General features: G+C 35.9%; 4 protein-coding genes and 1 long non-coding RNA gene across 5 annotated transcripts; 2 read left to right on the forward strand and 3 right to left on the reverse strand.

Annotated features, from left to right (window-relative positions):
* Nucleotides 1–180: 180 nt before the first annotated feature.
* On the reverse strand, nucleotides 181–1,226 carry eIF3f1 (eukaryotic translation initiation factor 3 subunit f1). Its single transcript, XM_089869956.1, has 2 exons — nucleotides 1,025–1,226; nucleotides 181–871 (listed from the first exon to the last, which is right to left on the reverse strand). Exons 1-2 carry the CDS (start codon nucleotides 1,202–1,204, stop codon nucleotides 233–235), a joined length of 819 nt encoding a protein of 272 aa, XP_089726082.1. The 5' UTR covers nucleotides 1,205–1,226; the 3' UTR covers nucleotides 181–232.
* A 260-nt stretch (nucleotides 1,227–1,486) lies between these two features.
* LOC149690420 (START domain-containing protein 10-like) lies at nucleotides 1,487–8,849 on the forward strand. The gene is made up of 7 exons (XM_089869957.1): nucleotides 1,487–1,754; nucleotides 2,398–2,477; nucleotides 2,548–2,695; nucleotides 3,514–3,617; nucleotides 3,717–3,831; nucleotides 4,936–4,988; nucleotides 5,069–8,849. The coding sequence occupies exons 1-7, from the start codon at nucleotides 1,679–1,681 to the stop codon at nucleotides 5,291–5,293; spliced, it is 801 nt and encodes a 266-aa protein (XP_089726083.1). The 5' UTR covers nucleotides 1,487–1,678; the 3' UTR covers nucleotides 5,294–8,849.
* A 1,965-nt stretch (nucleotides 8,850–10,814) lies between these two features.
* On the reverse strand, nucleotides 10,815–11,799 carry Rad1 (Radiation insensitive 1). The gene has a single exon (XM_089869955.1). The coding sequence runs from the start codon at nucleotides 11,682–11,684 to the stop codon at nucleotides 10,848–10,850; it is 837 nt and encodes a 278-aa protein (XP_089726081.1). The 5' UTR covers nucleotides 11,685–11,799; the 3' UTR covers nucleotides 10,815–10,847.
* A 416-nt stretch (nucleotides 11,800–12,215) lies between these two features.
* On the forward strand, nucleotides 12,216–15,899 carry LOC149690422 (uncharacterized). Its single transcript, XM_089869959.1, has one exon. The coding sequence runs from the start codon at nucleotides 12,501–12,503 to the stop codon at nucleotides 15,855–15,857; it is 3,357 nt and encodes a 1,118-aa protein (XP_089726085.1). The 5' UTR covers nucleotides 12,216–12,500; the 3' UTR covers nucleotides 15,858–15,899.
* A 1,845-nt stretch (nucleotides 15,900–17,744) lies between these two features.
* LOC149690423 (uncharacterized) lies at nucleotides 17,745–20,667 on the reverse strand. Its single transcript, XR_016383884.1, has 5 exons — nucleotides 20,408–20,667; nucleotides 19,937–20,340; nucleotides 19,498–19,854; nucleotides 17,918–19,157; nucleotides 17,745–17,866 (listed from the first exon to the last, which is right to left on the reverse strand). It is a non-coding gene; the product is annotated as an uncharacterized LOC149690423 (long non-coding RNA).
* Nucleotides 20,668–21,124: the final 457 nt, after the last annotated feature.

Genomic DNA, 21,124 nt, shown 5'->3' on the forward strand with positions numbered 1-21,124 from the left:
ATAAACCAGTACATGACCTCAAACAGCCCCCTTAGCTCTAGGGTCATCATGTCCACATAGTTTAAGAACCATGTTTATAAATTGTTCAAACCAAAATCTTTAGTAATTTATCCCAGACAACAAGTACTTTCAAATACACAACTACGAAGTAGGTGAGTTAAGACACAGAAAACAAGTCCATTTCAAGATTCCTCCATATTTATTAGCCATACCAAATAAGATTATCTTTAATTTAAAGTAAACTTAATTTTTCGTGTAAAGCAAGTTGAGTTTTGGTCAACTGTGCCAAATAAACTACCATCAACAAATCTTTCATATTTGAATTAAGCATCTCTTTAAACTCCTCTCCATCCATTTGCGGTACAGTCTGTACCATATCCATAAGCAACCGTCCGATATTGTTATCAGGGGCAACTCTTCCAGCCAATACCTCATCAACATAGCCAATAACTACATCGAGCATCTCTTGCATCTTCAAAGTGGCATTGCTAATTTCATCCAAATCTGGAATACATTCGGTACTCCTTTGCTTATTAAACCTAGTACGTTGAGTCAATTTCAATCCAACAAGCTCTGGTTCATAGCTGACAATGTTGACTTTAACAGGGGTGAACATTGTACCGATGTTCTTTCTCGGAGCTCCAAAATGAGTGCTGCAATAAGCTTTAATTCCTAACATCTGTCCCGTTAATTTTGTGTCTACGGTTAAATGAACGGGGTTGTTCGCTTCACGGCTGTAGTATTCGTGAATCAAAAGGGAATGATCCGTAACATCCACCCCTGTAGCGTACCATCCAACTATGACTTCACTTGGGTTCACTTTCCTGTGAAGATCGTACATATCTTTGGCAAATTCCATATTGACAGCGACCTGAAACGTTCATTTTTCAACTTTTCAGGCAATTTAAGACAAGAAAAGTGATCTAATAACTCTTAAATTGCGACCACATGGCAATTAAGGATCGGGATTCTGAAGTGTGGGAACTGGGAATAGAAAAGATAAACTTAAGCCTTGGCTAGTTACCTCATCGCCGCATTCATTGTGTGGTACGCAGAAACAATTGGTAATTTCCACACCACCTTTTTCATGAACTCCTAATAAAGTTCCAATTACTCTTTCAGCTCCATCATTTCTCCTTTCATAAGAATCAACAATACTAAATAATACAACAGGATGTACTTTAACTTCTTGGTACGGCGCCATTTTGAATTTGGAAACTAGAAATGACCGACTGCGACTCGTGGAAGCAATAAAAACGTAGCCCAATAAATCAGTCGCGCACGGTCGTAAGCTGCTCTCTCTCTATAGAACTCTACCAGCATACGTCCATCGGCCCGTGATCGAATGGGCTATATTTAGACTAAAGAAAATTTAACAGAGGGCGCCAAAAGCAAAGTGGGTGGAGGCGTGGTTATTCACCTCTTTATGCAAATTTTAGCAGCTGGGGGCCGGGCTAGGGGGGGGGGAAAGGGGAATTCTGATGTCAATGATCAAAAGAAAAAAAGCCGACAGAATACCGTTATTCTTTGAGTGCGGGCTTTGACACAAAGGAGTTTAGAGCCTTAGCAATATTTCCATAGCTACCGTTTTTTAACGCTTTTTCCAGTAGGCACAATAAAAAGCAAATGCGATAAAATAAATTTAATTTAATTAAATTAATCTTAATAAATAACCAATATGAATATTGGAGATGTTAGAGTTGCTGAAGATGAAGATTTTAACAAATTGAAGTACTTAGTAGACGTCAATGAAGGTAAATTTTTTTGATCAATGTAAAATAACTATTTTGTAAGAATACCGGGATGATGTGATCATGTTTTTGCTTATTCGAATTTCGAATTGCGCTCTCTACTACTACTAGCAAGCTATGCGTCATAATTAAAAATAAATAAATTGTGCATTTCACGTTGGTGGACAATATTAAATGCATAAAATAGCAACAATAATTATTTAAATTAACTCGGGCACCAGTTTTCTGCACAAAAAATTAATATTTAATTTATAACGTCTTGGCTACACTGGAGCGGGAGGGGGAAGAAGGGGTAATATTTAAAATCTGCGTTAATTATTTTAATTTATCTCTTTAATTAATTTATGAGGGGGGACACAAAGTACTACTATAATCTTACTACATTTATACCTTAAAATAATATAAATAAGCTTAATCTTTAGTCTTGAGCCAATTTCCTTGTGTAATTGAACATAGATGACCACTGCTTTATCACTAAAAAATTATATTTTCAAAGTATGACTTGTAGGTACTCAAACGAAAGCTTAAGACAATCTAAATCCATATTTGTTCAAAATTTAATTCTAAACCAAACTCAAATCTGATATTTTGAGATTTTGGGTTTTTCCCAAATCTGATATTTTTGCAATTTTGGGTTTTTCCCAAGGTTGGAAACAAGAATACCAAAAGTCGACTACTTTTGTTTGGACAAAAACTACTCCGGAGACGGAATTTAAAATGATTAAAGTAATTAAATTAAAATAAATTACGATTAAATATTATTCTTCTAGGTTAAATATTTTTTACTGATGTATAGATCAAGTCACACTATAAGGACATCAAAGGTCCATTGCTCTTTGACGTTCTTTTGGACCCTGTTTATAGAAAAATGTGGGATTCGTACATGTTGGAAAGTTACGACATTGGCTGCTTAAACCCAAACAATGACGTTGGCTACTACGCAGGTAATCGAATAAAAAAAATTCTAATCAATGACTAATCAAAATATACAATGGAACCAAAAGTATATAGATATAAAAACAAAAAGTACACTTCGTTAAAAAAACTTTCTCATACCGTGTAGGCCTAATATGAGAAGCCCTCCTTATCTTAGAATAGTGTTGATCCCTCCCCTCCCCTCTGCGGATGATTACCTTCCCAACCGTGGCACAGGGAACGAGCCGTGAATAGGCTCATAAAAGTAGCAGATGCTAGCTCTAGTACCATATATTAACGTTTGGATCGCCAGCATCGCGTACTACCAAGAAGTGATATCTAGTTTACTAGGGAGAAGGTATAAATTGGCCACATTTCTAGCTTTATCTCCAGTCCAAACGTATAGTAGGTCCGGGGTTAATCCCCGCCTCTAAATTACAACCAGCATCTCATTGGTTCTTGAAAACTCACGTCAGGGCGACGCGAATGACGAAAATTACGTATCTTCCGACAGAGGAGTGTGTAGCGAAATAGCCCGGCTTCCTTTAACGTCCCGCCCTTGTATTTTGAAAGGGGGACTGGGACTATGGCCGCGCGAATAATTATACCTTCTCCCTAGTAAACTAGATATCGCTTCTTGGTACTACTTTCTATTAATCCTATGGCGTCAAGAATCTCTTCCCTGATTTGTTAGTTCGTGTAGGGGGTTGAGTGGATTGTAGTTTGATTCTTAGTTTATGTCTACAGCCAAAGGCAGGGAATTGTTAATGAAGTGTACTTTTTGCTTTTATATCTATATACTTTTGATGGAACGTAAAATTAACGTAACTAATTTGTAAATTTCCAGTTAAATGCCCGTCACCCCTAAAAAACAGGGATTTTGTATTACAAAGATCCTGGTTAGACACTGGAAAAGAATTTCTAATCTTAAATCATTCCGTTTTCCATGAGGTACAGTTTATTATATTCATGGGGGAGATAGAGATGCAGGTGTGTCGATATAAGACAGACAGACACATCATTCATTGTCAAATTATTTGTATTTCCCAGTCAGTGCCACCAAAGAAAAACTTTGTTCGAGGCATTTCGTATTTAACAGGTTTTGTGATACGTCCTTGTGATAGAGGGTGCGAATTCAATTACGTCACGCAGTGTGACCCCAGAGGTAATTATATAACGTCGAAAAATTCAATCTAAATAATCATTTCATACAACCAGGGATAGATTTAATTTTAGAAGTAGGAATGGAGAACGGTTGGTTAGTACTTACTTCAGTCAGACTCATAGACCACCCAGTATAGATCCCCTCCCTCCAACACGTAACGAAAATTTTAAATTATCTTATAGGGAGAGGGCAAACCCATTCTTGCTACGTCATAGGCTTATATCTCTTACCTCGATTCCATCCCCCTAACGGGGGAATTTCAGTATCGCGCCTACAAACGCTCCCCTAGGTAGAGGTATAAAATGACGTCGGATGTTCTTTCCCTCCCTGACAAACGCCCTCTCCCTATTGGCTCACTTCAACTATACGTTTTGATGACGTTGCTGACGGGGATGGTGAAAAATACGTAATCCCTTTTACCTCTGTCGCTATGACCCGCCTCTTTTTTCATACCCCCCCGTCCCGGGGAAAGGGGTCCGGGACTGTGACGCGCGCCCATATTACTCTGTTCTCCATTCCTACTTCTAAAATTAAATCTATCCCTGAAACAACATAAGTTCATAAAAAATGTTGGTCATAAGTTTGTCGCTGGTTACAAACTGGAGCTTGTCATGAAGTGATTGAAGTAGGTCATAGATTCAGGGTAAAGCGATGCCTGGTAAGGTGGCGCTCTCAAAGGCTTAGTACAGACTAAATAGGACCAAAAACGGATTTATGTACTAAGAACGTCGGATCGTAGCTTTAGCCTCTAGTAACATCCTCGCATACTTTATTGAGAAACTTCGTCTGCTTATATTTTGACTCCACCCACAAATTCGATCTCTAGAAGTAGTTATATACAGAATTTGTGGGTGGAGTCAAAATATAAGCAGACGAAGTTTCTCAATAAAGTATGCGAGGATGGGTAGTGAATTTGCTACGTTCAACGTTCTTCTCGCATAAATCCGTTTTTGATAGGACTAGATAGACTGCAAAATTAACCACCGAGCTGCAAGTCTCTCAGTAGCATTACGAAGTATAGGAAATGTCATACTTATGGAAGGAACATATCACTTATAAACTTATGATACAAGAAATATATCATATTCTCCTTTCAAACCTTAGGATCCCTGCCAGCTTGGGTTGTAAATAAAATAACTCAAATTTGCGCGCCAAAGGTACGTAAACAAACACCCTGCAGCTGCCTCAATGTAAACATACATTGTACATATTATTTATTTATTAATTGTATGTACAGATGGTGAAACGTTTATCGAAAGCGTGTCAGGGTTACGAATCATGGAAACGAAAAAATAACCCCCTAATCAAACCGTGGCTCTATCCGGAACAAATGGTCACCCCTAGATTAAATTTAGCGCAATGCGTTCAAAGTAAACTTAGCACATCCAACGAATCATTGGACGAGAGTGGTTTAGATGAAAAATCTTTTAATGGGGGAACGGAGTTTGACGATGATGTATGAGGGGCCGTCTTTTAGGCAATATAACTAGCGTTTGAGGTTGAATTATACCAACTTCCTTAAATTTACCTACGTTATTTGCGGAAATTGGTTTCCAACAACACTTATTTAGTAACTAGTAGTTGTTATGTTATTAGGCTTCGTGGTAAATGATGCATTGCAGAAAATTTAATGTAGTATAGAAAAGCAAATCAAAACCACTTAGTGAAGAACTATAGCGAATTTTACAATAATTTCTGCAAATGATGCAGTCATCCCTTTTTTACGTTTAAATGGAATTTTTATGAGACCCAACGGTTTCTTTATGCATGGACCCCCCCCACAAACATTACAGGTGTTCTTTATAGATGACCCCCCAAGCGTTACAGGCGTTCTTTATGGATGACCCCCCCAAGCGTTACAGGCGTTCTTTATGGATGACCCACCCAAACATTACAGGCGTTCTTTATGGATGACCCCCCCCCAAACATTACAGGCGTTCTTTATGGATGACCCACCCAAACATTACAGGCGTTCTTTATAGATGACCCCTCCCCAAACATTACAGGCGTTCTTTGTGGATGACCCCCCAAACATTACAGGCGTTCTTTATGGATCAACCCCAAACGTTACAGGTTTTCTTTATGGATCACCCCAAAATATTACGCGTTTTTTTTATGGATCACCCCAAAATATTACGCGTTTTCTTTATGGATCACCCCAAAATATTACGCGTTTTCTTTATGGATCACCCCAAAATATTACGCGTTTTCTTTATGGGAAACCCCCAAACATTACAGGCGTTCTTTATGGATCACCCCCAAACGTTACAGGTTTTCTTTATGGATCACCCCAAAATATTACGCGTTTTCTTTATGGATCACCCCAAAATATTACGCGTTTTCTTTATGGGAAACCCCCAAACATTACAGGCGTTCTTTATGGATCACCCCCAAACGTTACAGGTTTTCTTTATGGATCACCCCAAAATATTACGCGTTTTCTTTATGGATCACCCCCATTACAGGCGTTCTTTATGGATTACCCCCAAACACGACGCGTTTTCTTTATGGATTACCCCCAAACACGACGCGTTTTCTTTATGGATTACCCCCAAACATGACGCGTTTTGTTTATGGATTACCCCCAAACATTACGCGTTCGCTTTATAGATTACCCCCAAACATTACGCGTTTTCTTTATGGATTACCCCCAAACATGACGCGTTTTCTTTATAGATTACCCCCAAAACGTTACATGTTTTCTTTATAGATTACCCCCAAACATGACGTGCTTTCTTTATGGATCACCCCCAAACATTACATTATTATTTGAACCTTGGGGTGGCGTAAAAGAAAGGGGGCTTTACATAAAATTCCCTTGGTAAAAAAACTTTTCTTAGACACAATAACTTTTATTCTGAGCTTCAGTATTATTTTGTAATGCTTCTTTCTAGTCTTTATACTGTCTTTTATTCATATTTGGATTTAATGTTTTAATCATAAAAAAGGCCAACGGTACTAAAAACTAGTCCATTTTTAAAGCTATTGAGGCCTAGAAATTTAAAATTTGAATCTCTTAATTATGTTGGAAACCAATTTAGTATTTCTTTTTATTTTTTTTTTACTATACCTAATATAACAATGAACTTTATTATCCCACCTAACATATGACGACATGAGGCGTAGGTTAAAAAAAATAATAAATAAACCAATTAAAATTAATCTCCTTCCCTAAGGGAATTAAAAAATTAATTAATTAATTAATTACGAAAAGTCCAACTGTGACCCAAAATATTTCAGATATACCTCATACGTCGCTTTTAAAAATTACAAATTAAAAACAAACAAACAAACAAACAGCCAACCATCTTCCATTCAATTGCCTTTCTTAATTCGTATTCTTAAATTTTTGTAACTGATAATTAATTAGTAATTGTGAACATTTTTAACTAGTAAAGTATATATCAATTAGCCCATTTGATTAATATACCATTTGCAGCTTTTAAAAAACTAAATTTTAAAATTAATAAAGATAATCAATATATTTCGATTATTACTTGTTAAATGTTGAAATTAACGATAATTTAATTTGTTAAACAAGGATTTCATTTTCTATAAGCCAAGAATTCATATTTAACGGTGATTTTTAAAGCAAGTCTCGGCTATCCTTGCCTTAGAGTGACGTCACCCATGCTATTTGCCAATAGAACCAAGGTGGTGCCGCCCACTGCAAAAGCTAAGCCCGCGACGTTTTACCTAGGCACTGACGTCACAATAACAACTAAGATAGCTCTATTGTCGAGGGTGGAGTTGATTGGCCCGCTAAGCTTAGGGAAGGCTAGTTTTAGCTCCGCCCTCGACTGTAACGAGTTCTGATTGGTTCCTGAATTAAAATTGGTGTGTAGAAGATTACCCAGCATGTTAGGGGCACCACAGGAGCCGACATTTGCTTTAAGGGAACCAAAATCATGGTGAATCATTTAATTCAAATATTTTGACACCGATGTTTAAATGAGTTAGGGAAAAATAGATTCCCTTATAGTTCCCTAATTAAAAAAAAAGCAGATATGGCCAAATAACAATGTAATAATCTCCCTAAACAGTAACTATACATTCCAGAAACTTCAAATAGCGCTTAACATCATGAGATTTTAATTCTTTCCTTGGCTTAGAGAAAATATTAAGTATTCTTTAAAAATAATTAAATAATAAACTTTGCCAAATTTCTGTATAAATGTAGTTAGTTGCTGAATAATTTTAAATCTAACGTAAAAGTAAGCTAGTATTGTACCAAGAAGCGATATCTAATTTATTAGGGAGAAGGTATAAGATGCCTAAGTATTAGCACGCCATAGTCCCAGTCCCCCTTTCAAAATACAAAGGGGGGGACGTAAAAGGAGGCCGGGCTATTTCGTAGCCTCTCCTCAGTCGGAAAATATGACTGTAATTTTCGTCATTCGCGTCGCGCTGAAAGTGAGTTTTAAAGAACCAATGAGATGCTGGTTGTAATTTAGAGGCGGGGATTAACTACGGACCTACTATACGTTTGGACTGGAGATAAAGCTGGAAATGTGGCGCGAATTTATACCTTCTCCCTAGTAAACTAGATATCGCTTCTTGATTGTACTTTGTACATAACTGTATATTCAGTATTAGTTTTTAATTTAAACAGTATTGTTTATTTTTTTCACATGAACAATATTATTATATCTCTCATTTTTATCTAAAATACATTAAAAAATATGTTAAATTAAAAACAACTTTTAAAAATCAAAAAGATTAGGAAATAATTGCTCAAATTAATCTATCAAAATTAAATTAATTAATGCTATCTTTAAAAAAAAATAAACCTATCGCAATTAATCCTTTATATATAATTTTCTTATTATCAACCCTTCCATTCCATTCCATTCCAAACCAATTCAGTTTATCGCAAGTCTTGAATTCAATTCAATTTAATTAAATTACTAATTAGATTAATTACGAAAATGATTAAAAAAATAATTAAAACAACGTGAGTCAGACGAGCTAAAATAATTACACAAATACGTGAGAAAGAAGAGAACCAGAGATAAAAATAATTACACAAATACGTGAGAAAGAAGAGAACCAGAGATAAAAAATAAATATAAAATAGGAAAAAGTAGTTTTCATAAATGCATAAATTAAACTTAGGCCACACCCACCAGTTAACTGTTATCTATAGAGCTATATCAGTTGAAGGGGGGAAACGTCACAGTTGGGCCTGCCAATAAACGGAGCCGGTTTTCACCCTCCCTACTTGCGGGCCGCTGAAGAATTCTATGATTAATTGCCCGCACAATATGGCGCCTAGGCGGGGACTAGCGAAACCCCGCCTCAAAATCTCTCTTTTTCCCCCGAATTGAAATAACTCTATTAACAGGAAAGTAAATATTAAATAATGTTTGACAAATAGAGTAAATATAAACCACCTGTTGATAAAAAACCCCTTCACTAGGTGATAAGTAGAATATTTAGTATTAAAATAGATATATATATATATAAATTCGAAAAGAAAATAAATTAATAAAATTAACTGTTTAATGACAATAATTATATTTAAAATCTGTTATAGATTTAAATAAAACATTTTTAGCACATTCCCCCAACCAACCATTTTGCACAAGAAGCAAATTAAGCAATATAATAAATATATTCGTAAATTAATAACAAAAGTCCCTTAATTAATTGGCAATTAATTAAATGCACAATATAATGAAAGCTCACCACCTAAAAATATCCCCTAAAAAAGATTGTGAACGAAGAAAATAAATAATCTATATTTTTATGATTATTTTAAATTAACTTCGGAGGCTGTTTCTATAAAAGAGATATTACACGATGGTTGTTGATCTCTAGCTGTGTAAAGGTAAAGTATTTTAAGTTTAATTGATAGGTTTGTGTTATCTTATTTCGTACTTTGAAGGTTAACGTGTAAATGTTAAGTTATGAATGTATATATATATATTATACTAATTGTGAATGAATAAAGTTCTATTTTACCTTATTCAATACTTAGTAAGGTTTATTTATTACTAATTAGTGAACTTTAATAACCTAATTCGGGGTTTGAAAAGGAAGAAAATAGAGAAGCAGTAAAAGGGGCGTGGTTTAAGAAGGCTCCTCCCACTTACATCTACAATGCGGAGGTTTTTATGAAGTAGAAGGTAAGTGGGGGAGTAAAGATGATTGGTTAAGAGGAAGTATGACGTTTTGTAGGAGGGGTTTATCCCATATTGTTACCTCCCTACATCTAAATACTGCAAAATAAACTTTATATATTATACTAATTGTGAATGAATAAAGTTTTATTTTACCTTATTTAATACTTAGTAAGGTTTGTTTAATACTAATTAGTGAACTTTAATGACCTAATTCGGGGTTTGAAAAGGAAGAAAATAGAGAACGAGCAAAAGGGGCGGGGTTAAAGAAGACTCCTCCCCTTACATCTACACTGCGGAGGTTTTTATGAAGTAGAAGGATAGTGAGGGAGTAAAGATGATTGGGTAAGAGGAGGTATGACGTTTTGTGGGAGGGGTTTCATACTTAGTAAGGTTTATTTAATACTAATTAGTGAATTTTAATGACCTAATTCAAGTTTTGAAAAGGAAGAAAATAGAGAAATAGCAAAATGGGCGGGGTTCAAGAAGGCTCCTCCCACTTACATCTACATTGTGGAGGATTTTATGAAGTAGAAGGTAAGTGGGGGAGTAAAGATGATTGGGTAAGAGGAGGTATGACGTTTTGTGGGAGGGGTTTCATACTTAGTAAGGTTTATTTAATACTAATTAGTGAATTTTAATGACCTAATTCGGGTTTTGAAAAGGAAGAAAATAGAGAAATAGCAAAAGGGGCGGGGTTCAACAAGGCTCCTCCCACTTACATCTACAATGCGGAGGATTTTCTGAAGTAGAAGGGTAGTGGGGGAGTAAAGATGATTGGGTAAGAGGAGGTGTGACGTTTTGTAGGAGGGGTTTATCCCATATTGTTATATCCCTATATATAAATACTACAAAATAAACTTTGGTTTTACAATACAAAACAAACAATTTTATTCAATCAATATCTTCATTTGGTAAACAAAGATATTCAACAAAGCATGTTCTTTGATCATCAGTTTTGATCATAAACTGCATACACAAAATTCCTCTTTCGTCAGTTCTAATGGAAACTTTTGAGGATACATTTAAAGCTTTGAGGGATGGCTTCATCAATGACATCTTGTATTTGTTTGACAATGTTTGGGTACATTTAAATGAATCAACTGCATCTGAATCTTTGTCAATTTCAATATTAACCTCTCCATACGCTCCATAAGTTGACAAGCGAAAATTAGGTTTCTTTGGCGATACGGTCAGCTCCAAAACTTCGCTGCTATGATCCAAATCACTCCAGGCGTCTTTTAGAACATCGGATAACATAATAATCTTGCAAGCTTCATCGGTAAACTCAAAATCAAGGACATCATCCGCGTCATGAGTTTTAATATGACAATCAGTCAAAACTCCGCTTTCCTCCAAATAAAGTATAACTGGATGTCCAAGACCTTCGTAACACATTTTTAAAGCAGTTGAGGTGTTAGGAACATTGGCACTACCAAAGATGTTTAAACAATCCAATAGTATTGGTAAGGGGATTTTGAATGAAACTGTATCTTCCTTCAATGTGAATGTTTCAAACAGTTCTTTTTGAATGAATGCTGAAGCTTGCAAGCATTTTGAATCCTCTACCGTAAATTTTAAGCCATTTTCGCTGGCATATACCGTTACACTTTCTTTAAATCCAATGGATTGTAAGACACGAACCAAATTCTTTGTGCTATCAAGTTTAGCTATCAATAGATATTCGTCTTGTTCAGTATTTTGCGATTCTAATGTTGACCTTATCGCCATTTTATTATTATTTTTCACTTTACAAAAACAGTAAATGGATAATTTGTCAACAAAAGCAACTGTCGCGCCAAAATTTGAACCCACTTACGAAATTATAAGCAGACGAAATTGGAGTTTATACGTGTGTCCAGGCTAGGAAATAAGACAGGTTTACAGGTCAAAAACCAGTTTATTAATAGCTTGGACCACTTTTTTTATTCAAAACGTGAGGGTCACTGGTCCCAATGACTAGTTTATTAATTCCTACTTTTATTAAAAATTGATATGGGGACCTCTTTAATTATTTTCATTTTAACATAAATTTCGACTCCATGAGTCCAGTTGTGTATACAACCCTAAGCCGAGAGAGATTTTTTTAGAAGAGAGAACGACCACAAGTCCTGGGACCAGTAGAAAAATAATTAGGGGAAGGGTCACTGGTCCCGGGACCAGTTTCATATTTAAGACATCAGGAGACACTGGTCCGGAGGACTAGTTCAGAAATAAACCTTATTTCCAAGCCTGGTGTCAGCGCCGCGGACTCCTTTTACTGACACGATTTAAGCAGTCGACGTAAACAAATCACGGATATTTGGCGGGAAACGTTGGAGTGGCTCAAACGTATGTTACTTATTTTAATTGTTTAATTAAAACCGTTACGTTATTTTATGTTAAATAGTACGTAATCTTAGACAATCACACTTAGTGAGAAGTAACTATTTTGGCTCTCAACTCGTAATATCCTGTTACCCGCGCGTTTTTAGGCTGGTGCCATGTGTTATAATTTCTAATAAACTAACTTAAAAATGAACATTCTTATTTAATCATCTTAAAACAATGTTGAAACAGACTAAATTAGTCTCTCAAGAACATAATACTATCCCTGTCGAACGAAAATCGAGTCGAATACAAAATATCGCCAAACGAAAGTTAGAAAATAATAGCGAACCCGTAGAGACAGAGAGTGTTCCGGTAATTAAGAAAACCAAACTTAAGAAGGATGGACAGCACGGACGAAGAAATTATTTTGGTGCTTTTACTAATGAGGGAGAGAAGGCGCCAAAGAAAACTACTATTCCGTCAAAGGACGCAAAGGTTTTACCAACGAAAAGAGAAGTTAAAGTTACAACAAGCGAGCATCAAAAGAAAGGAAAAACTTCTATTACAAATGAATCAGACGCCTCCAAAATCGTAGGAAAAACAAAATCGTCTAAGAAACTTAATCAAAACAATGACGACGAGGTAGTTTTTATTGATTTTGAAATTGAAACCAAGCCTAAAGTTAACAAAAACTCTAAAGATGTTAATTGTAACGCTAAAAATAATTGTGTTAAAGAAACTGTATCAGTATGGACTGTTCCAACCCCATCCATATGGAATGAAGATAATTTTCTTTATTATAATAATTTACTACCAAATCACGTGCAATGTTTACCAAGCGTTGAAACTGTAAGGGAACGCGATATGTCATTTAATTACATTGATAATTTAACGTACGAACCTGTAATTTCAAAAACATATTCTCCCTTAACTAAAATTTCTAATTTTGACAAATGTTCTTTGGAAAACGTAGAAAGAAACGCTAAATCAGTTATAACTAAGAATAAAAATAATGTTAGTAATATTTTATGGAATGTATTGTATAAACCTTCAAAAGCTTCTGAAGTTATCGGCAACAATATAAATATCGAGTTTTTGGCGTCATGGCTTTTGGAATGGAAAAACAAACAACGATCCGCAACCAAAGATAACGAATCAAGCTGTTCATCATACGCGTGGAGTGATATCGATGACGAAATGATTAGATGCGTTTTAATAACAGGCCCAACTGGTTTTGGGAAAACGAGCCTCGTTTATGCGCTTGCTCAAGAATACAAGTTCAAGGTTTTTGAAGTTAACGCCTCATCTGTAAGAGGAAGTAAGCAAATAATAAGCCAACTTCAAGAAGCGACGCAATCACATCACGTGGAAGGATTAGCATCCAATGCCTTAACGAGATTCTTAATTAAACATGAAGTGAAAGAGAAAAAAGATGTCGAAAATCCCAAAAAATCCCAGGAGAAGGAGGAGGAGGTTGTTGTTAAAAAACCAAGGGGTAGACCAAAGAAAATTGACTATGAGAAACCTAAAGGAATTGCTGCATATTTTAAGAAGCAACAACCCAATGAAGAAAAAGAGCCGGAGATAATTGTTCCTGAAGTTAAGGATCATGTTGAAAAAACGAAACTAAACAGCATAAGAAATTGGTTGAAATCTGTTGATAAGAAACCAGTTCAAGATGAAAAAGCGAAAGTATCCAAAAATTCACAACAGAATGAGATGAAAAAATCCAAAGTCAGTAAAGTTCTAGAACCATCTGAGGAACAGAATGAGATGAAAAAATCCAAAATCAGTAAAGTTCTTGAACCATCTGAGGAACCAAATGAGCTCAAAAAATCCAAAATCAGTAAAGTTCTTAAACCAGCTGAGGAACAAAATGAACTCAAACAATCCAAAGTTCTTAGACCAGCTGAGGAACAAAATGAACTCAAACAATCCAAAATCAGTAAAGTTCTTAGACCAGCTGAGGAACAAAATGAACTCAAACAATCCAAAATCAGTAAAGTTCTTAAACCAGCTGAGGAACAAAATGAACTCAAACAATCCAAAATCAGCAAAGTTCTTAAACCAGCTGAGGAACAAAACGAGCTCAAACAATCCAAAATCAGCAGAAAAGATATTGAACCGTCTGAAGAAAGAAATGAGCTCAAAACATCCAAAATCAGCAGAAAAGATATTGAACCGTCTGAAGAAAGAAATGAACTCAAAACATCCAAAATCAGCAGCAAAGTTCTTGAACTATCTGAAGAACAAAATGAGCTCAAAAAATCCAAAATCAGCAGCAAATCTATTGAAGAGTCCGAAAAGCCTAGATTACTTGAAGATTCCGATCCAATTGCAACTGAAGAAACTCCTGTTGGTGAAAATCAAGAGGGCCTAAAATTTTCCAGCTCATCCATAATTTTATTTGACGACGTGGACTTAGTTTTTGACGAAGACGAAGGATTTTGGAGTTCGGTAAATAATTTCATAAAGACAACGAAAAAACCCGTTATTTTAACCGCCAGTCGAAGTTTGGACTTTGTCATGGGTTGCATAAACTCTAACTTTGAAACGTTGAATTTGGATATTACCGCCAACCAATGCGCCAAGTTTTTAAGAAAAATTGTTGAAGATTTGAAATTAAATTACGGTAAAGAAGACTTGAAGTTGATAACTCGTTATTGCAAGAAAGATATTCGTAAGACTCTAATCCAAACTCAGTTTTGGTCTGATAGTAACAGTGTAACGGAAAATGGGGTTAACTTCAACTCCCCTGTTGTAAAATACTGCCTCGATAAGGAATTGCGCAAAGGAGTACTGGATTTTCTCCTTAGTTCTGACTACGATGATTGTTGCCAATGTTTACAACATTTCAAGAGTGAAGGGTACTACCCCTTACACGCAAACTTAGATAATTGGTTGCCATTACCCAAAAAAGACTTTGGCAACACTACCATTGTTGAAAATACAACAAAATCCAAGAAAAATGCTTTGGATTTTAGTTGGATTAGTGAAGAAGGTGATGGTAACGAAGTCAAGACTGAAGATATTAAGAAAGATTTTAAAAAGGAACCTCTCGTTCGAGCCTTATTGGACCAGTTCTCGTCGTTTTTTGACAACTATTCCGATTTGGATCAAGGGTTTTGCGCAAATCAAGAAATCTACACGGATTACAAGTCCTACAAAGATGAACAATCTTCTAACCGATTGTCTTTGGAAATATCATCCTGGTTTGAACAAGCAGCATGCCAGAAAGCCAAAAATGACTTAACTGCAGCTTTGGTAATTGGCGACCAAGATGAAGCCTTAACTGATTCAGTACATTTGAATGAAACAGAAACTGAGTTTCGTCTGACAAATTATGGCTCATTTGATCCATACATTTTAAATGCTGTGAATCTAATAAGTTCTACAGTTATACCAGTCCAACACGTAAACAATAATTTCGAGAAAATAGAATATATAAGCGCGCTTAAAATTATAAACAACACTGAAAATTTTCGGCATGAAAGTCAGACAACGAGAACACGTAGGTTTCATCATTATTTTGATGCAAATAGCCTGACTGTTGACGATTCAGCACTTAAGTTTTTATCAAAGATGTTGAAATAAAGTTTATTGTATTTTTCTTAATAAATATTCATATGTAAAGTCCACGATTTGTCATTAATGAACTATGCATTGTTTAGGACCATGGATGGGAACACGACCCAAGTGCAAGTATGTAAGAATTTGATTAAAATTTGTTGATCCACAGGTTGCAGTGAACATATTACAGTTCTATGGTTGCTGGACTCCCATCCATTCCCAATAATGAAGACAACAAAATATCTAACATAACAAACAAGACTCGAATAATTTACTTACCCAGAACCTTTGTAAACTTCAAATTTTTTCTCATCCTTGTGAAAGTGTCCATTATGTCCATATCCATAGCAATATCCAATAAAATTCTTCAACTTGACTCACTTGAGGCTTGTTGGTACACATATTATTGTCTTATCCTCGGTTTCTTCATTAACGTTTGTTGTCAAGTTGTCAACTGAGTGACAGTTCATTCCTAAGTCATTGTTCTACCTTTCTACACTATCACAAATTCTTCAACTTGAGGCAGGTTGGTACTACACAGATATTGTTGTCTTATCCTCGATTTCTTCATTAACTTTCGTTGTCAAGTTGTCAATTGAGTGAGAGTTCATTTTCAAGTCATTGTTATACCTTTCTACACCACCTTCAATTTGAAGGCTTCAAAGTTCAAAGTTGCATTTAAGCTTAGGCTTATTCTTCACCACACAAATCCAGTTTCTCAAAGTGTCAATTGTTTCTTTTATATTAACACTTGCCTTACTTGATCGGATAAGAATTAGAATAACTTCAAAAGGCTTAAATCGGACTTAAATACATAAACAATTACATAAAATTAAAATTTGGCGGGATAAACTCGCTCATCAAACCGCTGTCCAAAACATTTCCCAACTGTCAAATAATTTCGAAAGTTTATTTCGGACCAGGACATAAGCTGTTAATTTTACAATAGTTTTGTTCACCATGGAGAAATAATATAGTAGTGAGAGTCAGAAACACCTTAGCCTTAAGGGATGAATATAACGTTACTTTACAAACATTCTATAACATCTTAATGATAGAGATTATTCTCTTCACAGATTTTTTTTACGACAACTATTTTATTTACATTATGTGGCATGATAATGGCCTATAAAGCTGGGGATGGGTTTGATCTAAAAAGTTGTTTTAAGGGACCCAAACAGGCCAAACTCCTTGAAATTGATTTTAGCGTATGCTTCTATCTGAAATAAACTGGGTTTCAAAGGGTTTAAGAGGAGAACGCCTTGGGTATATCGTGTCACTGGCTAGGAAAAAATTCTCTAGAGAAACGTTTATTGGCAATTTCGTTAGGGTTGTTTATCGAAACGTCTTGGTCCAAGATTTTTAGTGCTCTAAACAGCCGTTAGATCCCGGAATAGCGTTCTCGTAAAGAAGACCGATTTCATCTTTTATATCGCAAACCATTTTTCTGTAGAGAAGTGACACACCACGCGCTCTTCCCCTAGGTCCTAATAAAATCAAAGACGTTGATCTGCTGCCTCACTATATTTCCAAAAGCACTGTAGCTAAAGTTATTTAGAGCTGTTTTATAAGGCTAAAGTTCGGGAATGGGCATGTTATGGAATCGAAATTAGATATATTTTGGGCCATTATTTTGCCTTATCTAAGCTGTTTTATTCTTATAGTTTGATGTAGCCCTCAGTGCAGTCAAAAGTTTATATTTATACCGTTTATGAAAATTCTCATTGATGCGACAGTAGTGGTTAAGAATATTTCATAGCATAAAGTTTATTTCCGACCATTATGAATAACGATGAATAATAATTAATTCGTGTCTATAATTTTCCATGGAATAAACCATTTTTATCCAGGTCTCCAGAACTATCACTCCATGGTGGTAGATTTCTAGCAGACGAAGCACCCCTCCCTCACCCTTTTTGCGCCATTTTTGATTATTTCCGTTTCACGTGGGAATCGCGCCGCCATTTTTGAGGTCATCACTCATTACTGATTAGAGCCGGTGGATCTGCGTGTTTCGGCGCGACTACAAGATTCTACTGCTCCATAATTCGTTTTTAATTAGGTTAGGTAATTAAGTGATTTACCTAATTGTTAGGCTGTGAACTCTTAATGATATAAATCATCATAGAACCTTTCAAAGAACTCTGTAAGTATACCAATTTTTGGCGTGATGTTTGCACCATACATTTGCATATATTGCCTTCGTTTTTTTTGTATTGCAAATTTGAAGCTATTGTGGCCATTTTCTGTTAGTTAATATGTAAAACATGTAGTACTGTTTTATGTAACTCTCTCAAGTAACCATTGTGGAGAGGGAGGGCAGTGTTTAACTTTAGGTTAACAGTTTGTAAATTGGAAGTTTTTGGTGGCCATTTTCAACTGTTAAAACGGTAAAGAATAAGTATGTTGTTATTGCACGACCACCATTGTACTTTCCAAGTGTCCCTGGTAATGTTAATCTTTTATATAAACTGAAGGGGAGTTGTATCATATAAACTTTGGATTATCCAATGAACAAACAGGCGGGCGTCGAATTACTTATGTTTGCTTTCCATTAGGGAGAAAATGGTATTTCTTCTAAGTATTTAGTGAAGTTATCTAAGTCTAGAAGCACACACCCAATATAGTTTGGTTTGCCCATTAGTTAAGATACTGAGTACCAAATAATAATAGTTAGAATATTTCTCAAAGTTTAAAGGTTAAATTGTTAGTTAACGCTAAATGGGTACTCAAATTATTTCTCTATATGATCAATATTGCTTGAAATGAAACGGAAGTTAGTTACTTTCAATGGTAAACAAGGAACAGTCAAAGCCAAACTTTTAATGTCGTGTTTACACAGAGTCAGACGCACGACATTCTTATCCTCTTCATAAGTATCAACCATAGTTTGCCAAAGACATAGCGTATTTAAGACATGGGCGTAACTCTGTCCATTGAGCAAACTTTAACTGGTTGGGATCTAACTCCTGTATTGGTTTCCCGGAAGAAAATAAGGGATATTATTTTCCTTTTTTTTCATTATTTTGCTTGTTAGATAAAAATTGGATTGGGATGTAGGTTATATAGTAAAGGAAAAAAATATTGCTTCTTCTGTGTAACTTCCTGTTGCAGATACCAATGTCAATGGAGGACAAACTTAATACGTCTTGCTTCCTTATAAAAGATATTTTCTGTCTCTCTCTCTTACTGGGATGTGTCTTTTCTTCCAAGTCATTGTTTGCGATTAGGCTTCAAATGCGTCATTGACTCTGTCTTTTCCCTTTCTATACCAGTATATTTCGTGGTGTAACTGGGTCCAAGTGCAGAATAAGAAATATTTATCTAGAAAATTAATTGAATCATAAATTAACAAATATATCGAATTTATAAGTTCATAAGATATGTTCCTATCATAAGTTTGGTCACTGGTTACAAACTGGAGCTTATCATGATGTGACCTAGGTCGTAGATTCGAGGTAAAGCGAAACCTGGTGAGGCGCTGTCAAAGGCTTAGTACAGATTTAGTTAGACTGCAAAATTAACCACTGAGTGTAGGACTTCAATTCTCGCTTGTCGTTCTCGAACTAGCTCGAGCTGTAAGTCTCTAGCATTACGAACTTGTATAAGTAGAGTCACACTTACGGAACATATCTTATAAACCTATGATAGTGGCAGTAAATACCTGAGTTCGAACCTTGGCCTCGCGTTATATACAAACGCTACTGAATCTTCAGCTAAAATGACCAACTTTTACTTCACTCTTCATTCTATTACATTATTTATCCATGTTGATGGAGCTACATTCCCCTATAGTCTTTGAGCTCCTTGGCCAACTAAGCTATCCAAGAATACGAGTCTATGTTACTAGTGTTCCCCCATGAAAGGTTAAAATCTGATATCTTATAAGATTTGAACTTGGGAGCCCTTTTAACCATACAAACGTGTTTTTGTTTTTGAGCGGGCTCTTCCGGCTTCCCCCTCCCCCCTTTTAGCGTAGCCTTTTGGCCTCAGGGTCTTTTCTCCCAATGTCTATCGTCTTCTGGATACGTAATAAAAGTTAATGGCCCGTAAATATCAACTCCTAACCCCAGTGAGAAGGGTGTAAGCGTGGCGAACCCTACCCCTATCTCCGGCGGAAGCTGATACCAGATATCCTTTTCTATATATACTCTTCCTTCTCCTTGGAACTCTTCTATTTCTCTTACACGACTGTCTTCGAATAGGGGTTAGACTCTACCTCACCTTAGTGTGAAAACATTGTATCTTTTAGTTTTATTGAACTTTATCCGAGGTCAAACATGGATGGGGCTTTCCCGGTCCAAGTAATTAAATTAAGGAGTAAAAGTGCATGGAATTCTTGTGGTAGCGCGATGATACTTACAGGTGTGGGAGGAGCTTGAATTATATCCCTTCATTGACGTCATGACCCAAGCGTCGTGAGTTTACTCGAGTACATGCACATAACTCGAAGTTTCATCCTCACACAGTTTTAAGTAAACAATACTTATTTTCGAGAGAGGTTTGCCTAAAAGTGGGGTAGTTGTAACATAATTTTACATTTGGAGCAAGGTTACTAAACCAAATAAACATACGCGATAAATAGCTCCCTCATCATTACTCTATTAGTGCTTAAGTATTTGCCAAGGCGCATGTGCTTGTGCGTTTTTGTCACACGTCAAGACAATCAAGGTTTGTGGGTTGACTGCTGAGAATTTAGTACCAAACAGTTATAAAATTCACCCAAGCACGGTGCGATGTCCATCTGAAGTTTGATGAGCGGGAGAGCAAACAAAAAGGGGGTGAGCCTGGGAAGAATTATGTTACATAACTGAAGTTTTAATAGGATACTGGGTGTTATCCTTCTATTATACCCTTCTGGTAATATCTACCTGTAAAGTGCCTTAAAGGCCACATCCTTCTCTCTCTGAATTACCTCAATTACGTAGCCATAATTGGTAGTTTTTAACATTGCCGTTGCATTTAAATAACATAATTCAAATGACATCATCACGGACCCTCACATTTTAGCTTGATGGTCAATATTAGAAATTCAAGGAAATTACTTCACGCGCAGCTTTCCTTGTATCACTCTCGATATTATTGAGGTTTCCACATTAACATTAACATTTACAACACACTGGTCGTACGTTATTTTTGAGTTACACGGTTCTTCCACTAAGATTTTCGTCTCCTTCAGTTAGTTCTCGGCGCGATCTTTTTCTAACCTAACCTCGGTGTAGCTTCGGGGGTCCCCTCGGGTCCGCCCTTGTATATAAAGCCCACTATTCCTTTGTCCCCACTTAGAAGGA

This window comes from Phalangium opilio, unplaced genomic scaffold (assembly GCF_054372755.1).
Source record: "Phalangium opilio isolate 3A_F unplaced genomic scaffold, DU_Popi_V2 ptg000031l_1, whole genome shotgun sequence".
In the NCBI taxonomy this organism is placed as follows: Eukaryota; Metazoa; Arthropoda; class Arachnida; order Opiliones; family Phalangiidae; genus Phalangium; species Phalangium opilio.

Bases quoted from the DNA above. Each gene is read 5' to 3' on its own strand.
- eIF3f1 (XM_089869956.1), bottom strand. From the start codon at position 1,204: ATGGCGCCGTACCAAGAAGTTAAAGTACATCCTGTTGTATTATTTAGT. The intron at 872-1,024 runs GTAACTAGCCAA...TGAACGTTTCAG, and splicing joins ACAATGAATGCGGCGATGAG to GTCGCTGTCAATATGGAATT.
- LOC149690420 (XM_089869957.1), top strand. From the start codon at position 1,679: ATGAATATTGGAGATGTTAGAGTTGCTGAAGATGAAGATTTTAACAAA. The intron at 1,755-2,397 runs GTAAATTTTTTT...GTTTTTCCCAAG, and splicing joins CTTAGTAGACGTCAATGAAG to GTTGGAAACAAGAATACCAA. The intron at 3,618-3,716 runs GTACAGTTTATT...TGTATTTCCCAG, and splicing joins ATCATTCCGTTTTCCATGAG to TCAGTGCCACCAAAGAAAAA.
- Rad1 (XM_089869955.1), bottom strand. From the start codon at position 11,684: ATGGCGATAAGGTCAACATTAGAATCGCAAAATACTGAACAAGACGAA.
- LOC149690422 (XM_089869959.1), top strand. From the start codon at position 12,501: ATGTTGAAACAGACTAAATTAGTCTCTCAAGAACATAATACTATCCCT.